At 47.6% G+C, this 6,931-nt stretch overlaps 1 protein-coding gene across 1 annotated transcript in view; it reads right to left on the bottom strand.

Moving 5' to 3' along the window:
- Nucleotides 1-6,830, bottom strand: part of LOC122557998 (myosin-binding protein C, cardiac-type-like) — a 17,821-nt gene extending 10,991 nt beyond the window's left edge. The window contains exons 1-3 of the mRNA XM_043706302.1: nucleotides 6,746-6,830; nucleotides 3,831-4,097; nucleotides 64-132 (exon numbers count right to left, since the gene is read on the bottom strand). Of these exons, the coding sequence (XP_043562237.1) occupies nucleotides 64-132; nucleotides 3,831-4,097; nucleotides 6,746-6,770 (361 nt within the window). The 5' untranslated portion in view covers nucleotides 6,771-6,830. The remainder of the gene's footprint in view (nucleotides 1-63; nucleotides 133-3,830; nucleotides 4,098-6,745) is intronic.
- Between the last annotated feature and the right edge of the window lie 101 nt (nucleotides 6,831-6,931).

Genomic DNA, 6,931 nt, shown 5'->3' on the forward strand with positions numbered 1-6,931 from the left:
CCACATCATCACCCAGCTCCCCCCTCAATCGCCTCCCTGATCTAACCCCATCTCACCTCTTACCTGCATGTGTGTCTCTTGTCAGTTTTTGTTCTCCTTCACCTGGAGGTAATGGGCCACATCCACCATCTGCTGTGAAGGTACAGAACAGTTACAGCTCAGCTACCGCCTGTCTCTGACTGAGAGCACAGCTCCTTCCCATATGCATCGACCAAGGGAGTTAGTCCAATGTCTGGGTCGAACTCAGTGAGTGTATCACCCTGTACTGTTCTGTGACTGGTAATTCAAACTGGAAAACACACACCAATTATCAGAGTAGGCAGGGCTTCACACCCTCCTCAGGGCGGTACGGTGGCTCAGTGGTTAGCACTGCTGCCACGCAGCAACAGGGACCCGGGTTCGAGTCCAGCCTCGGGGGAACTGTCTGTGTGGAGTTTGCACATTCTCTCCGTGTCTGCGTGGGTTTCCTCCGGATGCTCCGGTTCCCTCCCACAGTCCAAAGATGTGCGGGTCAGGTGAATTGGTCACTGTTCAGGGATGTGTCGGTTAGGTGTGTTGGTCAGGGTTAATGTAAAGTAGTAGGGGAATGGGTCTGGGTGGGATACTCTTCAGAGGGTCGGTGTGGACTTGTTAGGTCGAATGGCCTGTCTCCACACTGTTTGGATTCTATGATGTCGGTCTCTGAATGAGAGAGAGGTATCGAGGGGTGTTAGGGTTACACACATACCCACCATTCAAAGTAGCAAAGCAGGTTAACAAAACTGTAAAACAGCAATGTTTCATTTCAAATTGAATCCACTCTGTTACTTTCTAGCATAAGTGAAAACATGTTGAACAAGACAGCATGGAGTGCACATTCCCCCTGAATTGGTCTCTGCATAATGAGAATTGTTACCGTGCAGAGAGTGTTCATTTGGTCCATTGTGTCCGCACTAGCTTTCTCAATGAGCGTTGTGACTGAAGGCCATTTTCCCACCTTCTCCCTGCCTCTACTCACATTGGTCCAACACCCTCTTGGCAATCTTGAGTGAACCTGCCTTCCACCACACTCTCAGACAGTCGGTTCCAGACTGAAGAGGCATCACTGGATGTGATAGGTTGCTGGTGATTTCTCTTCCCAGATGTTGCCAGATGTGTTGAGTTTTCCCTCATCTCTGGGATCAATGTAGAGAACGTTCTCTGAGCTGCCTCCAATGTTACTAGCAAGGAAAGGTACCAACAGATCCCTCTGCACAAAAACACTCCAAATTATTTCTCTCCATTGAAATAATTAATTGCCTTTCTGCTCTACCAAACAAAATGGATAATCTCATACTTATCCATGTTAAACTTCACCCCTTTCAGCCCCAACTATCCGTGGTGGGTCATCAGATCCTGAAATGCCTGTTCTGGAATCTGAACTGGGATAACTGCTGACATGTATAATTCTTGGTTTCTAAAAGTCCATTGTTGTTTAACCTTCAGAGAGAAAGCAAGACGTAATGAGTCAACAGGTTGCCTCAAACACTTCACCTCTGTCTCCAAATGGCAGTATGGAAAGAAGCACACACTTTGCTTGTGTGAAGGTAAAATAACTGAGCCCAATCACCAAGGAAACCATTACACTGACCTCAGGGAAAGCGGACCTCTCATGGACTTAGTCTTAATTGTTTGTAATTCCTACGTGTAATTTGCAACTGCTCTGGTTCCCATCTTCCTGAATTTCCTGAGTGCTTTTGTGTGAGGATGGCGTAGTGAAGCAATTCCCTCACTTTGTTTAATAAACCTGATCTTTGATTTCATCGTAAAAACTTCTGCTGTGGGTTGATTTCAAGCAAAGTGTAATCTGTAAACGCGGGTCTGGGGTTCAGCCACCAGTCTTCCTCAGAAAAGGAAAAAGGGTTAAGTGAAACATTCCGTTATGTCATCAAGCCTGAGGGCTTAGCAGATGAAAGGATTCCCAATTTAACCAAGGCAGTGCACAGAGAGAATACGAAGAGGTCAAACCAGAAATAATAAACAAGAATAAATACGAAATAACAACAAATAAATCCAACAGGGAATTCAGGAGGAACTGCTTAAACCAGAGACTGATGAGAATATGGAACTCCTCCCTTGTTGAGGTGAACAACACAGCAAGATATAAATGTTAAAATATATGGAAAGCTTTGAACATTACATTCGTCACTCTACATTCCAGGCTGTAAGTCACTTCTGGATATCTTTTATTCGATATATAAACCATCCCCAGACCCTCAATTAGATTCCAGTGTGTAACTCACTCCTGAGTATCTGTTATCCTGTCTATACACTACCCTGAAACCTTTGATTAGAGTCCACTCTAATGACTCACTTCTGGGGATCTGTCAATTCTGAACACTCAATCTGTTCCTGAGTGGAAACTCTTGAGCTAACTGTCTGGCAGGTTTTTTTTTCCATATTTGGGAGAAGGGTGTTTGGATCAAGTGGAGAGGCAAGTGTTGTTTGGAAAATGTTCACAACAGTTGGTCACCTTGGTCACCCTCCCCCACCCTAATCAGTACAACCCTCTCCCCTTCTCCCATGATACAAGCTATTAATGGGCATTGTTTGAACTATGAATAACTGCAGCGCACATTGCTCTCTTCTCCAACTCCGGTGACATTCCTCAGTTCTCAGAATAGAGCACATGTCCCAAAAGCAGAAAGCAACTTCCTGACTGTCCTTCCTAATCCACATTGCTGCTGAATACCCAAATGCATCCCCCAGCTAATGCTCAATCTCCTGCTACACTGTTACAGAACAATCCAGGACTTGATTCCTCACTACGCACTGCGCTGTTTCAGACTGCTGTCCCTCCAATCCTACTCTCCTCATATTTTCCTGATAAATTGTTCCACTTAAGGAAAGGATACAATTCCCAGCTTTCTCAGGCAGGGAGTTCCAGATCATAATGGGCTTCTGTGTCAAAATATCCTCCTCACCTTTTGACAATCTCCTTACATGTCCTCTGGTACTAGAAACAGCACCACCTCCCCATTCCAGTTACTTGGCCAAAACCCCGCAGGAAATTTCAATCTCCCATGCCTCCCCTGCTGTAACGAGTACATTCCCAGTTTCTCTAGTCGTTCCACATTCACTGAAGTACCTTTTCCTTACCCAAACTACATCACCCAGTATCACAGGCTCATAAATCCTATACCCTGCTCACTCACCCATCATGCCTCAGTCACCTCTCACAGGCCAGACTCCATTTCTACAAAGTGAAGTTCCACCTACTCTTTTAAACTAAAAGTCAACTGCGAGTAAAGCTCTCTTGATATTGTCCCCATCAAATACTCCCACGACAGGGTCAGCTTGGAGTTAGATACAGGAATGAAGAAGGGCTAATGCCCGAAACGTCGATTCTCCTGTTCCCTAGATGCTGCCTGACCTGCTGCGCTTTTCCAGCAACACATTTCCATCTCTGATCTCCAGCATCTGCAGACCTCACTTTCTCCCCGTATTAGTCAGAGGGAAATGGGTCTAGGTGGATCACTCTTCAGAGGGTCAGTGTGGACTTGTTGGGCCAAATGGCCTGTTTCCACACTGTAGAGAGTAGCTGCCTAATCTAAAACTGCCTCTGTTCTTTTAAACTGTAAGTAAAGTGCTCTCTTTTCTTTTAAGCTGAAAGTAAGCTTCCTCCACTGTTTTAAACTGAAATGGAAGCTCCCTCTATGTTGGCACCCCATCAGACACAGGCTAAAGATCAAGTTAAATCAAACCAAAGTCCCATCTGTCTCAGGAGGAGTACGTTTTTTCTCATTCCCTTGTTGATTACTATTCCCCAACAGCCCACATTGTTGCTGCTGTTATCTATATTGCACACTAACCTGGCTCCTTGACCTTCAGCTCAAATTTGACCTTTGAACTTCCGGCGATGACCGCATAGACTCCGCTGTCAAGGCTGCTCACTGAATGGATGGTGAGGGTGTGCCTGGTGCCCTCTGAAACGATGGTCCATCGCTCACTCGCTGCCATGTCTGCACCATGCCGCTGCCATCTCACCTTCGCCACCCCTTTCTCTGTCTCCGCTGCGAACGTGGCATCACTGCCCACGTTGAACACTGCGCTCCGCGGCTTCTTTGTGAAGGAGGAAGCTGAGCAGGGGGGGAACAGGGAGGTGGCACACAATGAGAGACACAGGATTTCAGAAAGGTGCTCAGCCTCACACTCTCCATACCAGCAGCCTGTCTGTTTCTGACAAACACACAGAGAGAACACCCTCCAGCATGCACATACACCTCCTCATATCTACACTGTTAACCTACCTGGTACTCTCCCCTCCCTACTCAAATACCTTTCCTAACCCTCCCTCCTGCACACTCTCCTCCTCTCCCACTCAATGCCTTCCCCATCCATCCATGAACTCACTCGCATCCTCTCCAACATCCCTCACACTCTCTTCCAGCAGCAATGTGGCAGGTATTACAGGTTCTGAATGGACATGTCCCAGGTCTGGATTGGGAGATACACCAGAGGAACTTTAGATATGAGTTGGGTTGGATTAAAACACATTCTGATTAACCAGATCTTCTCGTCCCATTGCCCTCAATTGTAGGACTCCAGAGACTGTACCTACGTAGAAGGAAGCAGCCGAAACTACAGATCTGGAGTCTGCAGCCTCTCAAGACATGGGACAAGCTTCAGTCTTTGTGTAATGGAGAGGAGAATTATTAATGTTCAAAACGTCGTCATCCTAATGACTGCTAATGTTATTCATTCACAGGGACTGGGTGTCACTGGCTGGACCAGTACTATTTATTGCCTGTCTCTGGTTGCCCTTGAGAAGGTGGTGGTGAGTTTCCTTCTTGAACCACTGCAGTCCACATGCTGTAGGTCGACCCACATTGCTGTTAAGGACGGAATTTCAGAATTTTGACCCAGTTACTCTAAAGGAATGATGATATACAGGGAGTTCTAATTTACAAACCACCGACTTACAACCGTCTGCACAGCCAGTTCTTCTATAATGCAATGGTTGTGTTCTCGTGCAACCCTGTGTTATCGAACAATTGAGCTTTAGAAACAGTGGTTAAAGTGCTGGCGCTGTAATCGCATTACAGCAATCACACTTTTTAAAGGTTTTTGCTTGAGGAACAGCGTCCCCAATTCGTCATTCACATTACAGCGAATTAGTGTTGACAAAATGTGCGTTATAACAGAATGACCTGGATTACAAACAATGTTAAAAATCCAACATATGAACATTTTCTGCACTCAATGAGTGGCTATTTTATGTGGACTTGTCTTGCGTTCTGACCCGTGTAAAAATCAACTTGTGATCGAACTTAAGAAGAGAAACCATTCACAAGCCAGGGATTGCCTGTATTTCCAAGTCAGGACGGGGAATGGTTTGGAGGGAACTTGCAGTTGATGGTGTTCCCATGGATCTGCTGCCCTTGTCCTTCTAGATGGAAGTGGCCGTGGGTTTGGAAGGTGCTGGCTAAAGACCCTTGGTCAATTTCTGTACCTTGAAGATACACACTGCTGCTACGGTTATGGAGAGAGCTGCTGGTTGTGGATGTGATGCCAATCTAGTGGGCTGCTTTGTCTGGATGATGTCAAGCTTCTTGTGTGTTATTGGAGCTGCACCCATCCAGGCAAGTGGGGAATATTCCACCACACTCCTGATTGATGCGGCTTTTGAAAATCAGGAGATGAGTTGCTCACTGCAGTATTCCTAGACTTTAACCTATTCTTGTAGCCACTGTATTTAGCTGGAGAGTCCAGTTCAGTTTCCGGTAAGAGGTAACCCCGCCCCCCACCTGAATATTGATAATGTGTGGCATGAATTTACTCGCCACTTGTAAGCCCAAGCCTGGATTTTGTCCAGTTCTTGCTGTATTTGAACATGGACTGAGGAGCCACAAACAGTGGTGAACATGATGCAATCCTCAGTGACATCCCCAATTGTGACCTTATGTTGGAAGGAAGATCAATGTTAAAGCAGCTGAAGACGGCTGGGCCTAGGACACTACCCTGAGGAAATCCTGCGGAGATGTCCTGGAGCTGAGATGACCGATCTCCAACAACCACGACCATCCTCCTATGTGTCAGGTATGACTCCAACCAGCGGTGAGCGTGCCCCCTGATACCCACTGATTCCAGTTTTGCCCTGTTCCTTGATGCCACACTTGGTCAAGTGCAGACTTGATGTCAAGGGCTATCGCTCACTTCAGCTCAGTTCTTTTTGTCCATGTCTGAACCAAGGCAGATCATGAGATCTGGAGCTGAACGTGGCCCTGGAGGAACCCAAGGTGGGCATCACTGTTGTTTGACACCCCTTCCATCACTTTACAGATGGTGTGGCAGTGATTGGCCGGGTTGGATTTATCAGACCATACCTGTGCAATGTTGCACATTGTTGGGTACGTGCTGCTTAACTGGGGTGTGGGTGGGGGGGGGTGGGCAGCAGGTTCTGGGAGCACGAATCCTCAGTATTATTGCTGAAAAGTTGGCCTGGGGTTATAGCAGCCTTGACTGAGCTCAGGGCTGGCTGGTTTTCTGGATCTGGGGCTCTCCAGATTGGACGGCAGGATGGGGCTTGTCAGAGGAGGGCTGCTTTGTGGTGCGGGGAGGGTGAGAGGTGGCGATGGTAGGGAGGGATCTGAACATTCCCCATGATGGTTTGGAGCCAGACTTTGGACTCCCAGCCAAACCTCGACACCACGATCAGTGTGAAAGCCCAGTTCCCCCCCCCCCACCCCGGACACTTGACCTCCCTCTCCCTCCCACAGGCCCTCACCTGGCTTTCTCCCAACTTCAGGCATCCCGCTCCAATTCCTCAAACTCGCTGCGGCTCCCGCTGGCCCCGAGTTATCTTCAGCATCGAGTCGCGAACATTTAAAGCCAGGCTCACACACGTCAGCGCCTGTCACTGCTCACAGAGCGAACCAGGGCTGAGCGAGGGGCGGGAAACCCGGACACACAC

This window comes from Chiloscyllium plagiosum, chromosome 16, assembly GCF_004010195.1.
Source record: "Chiloscyllium plagiosum isolate BGI_BamShark_2017 chromosome 16, ASM401019v2, whole genome shotgun sequence".
NCBI classification, from domain to species: domain Eukaryota; kingdom Metazoa; phylum Chordata; class Chondrichthyes; order Orectolobiformes; family Hemiscylliidae; genus Chiloscyllium; species Chiloscyllium plagiosum.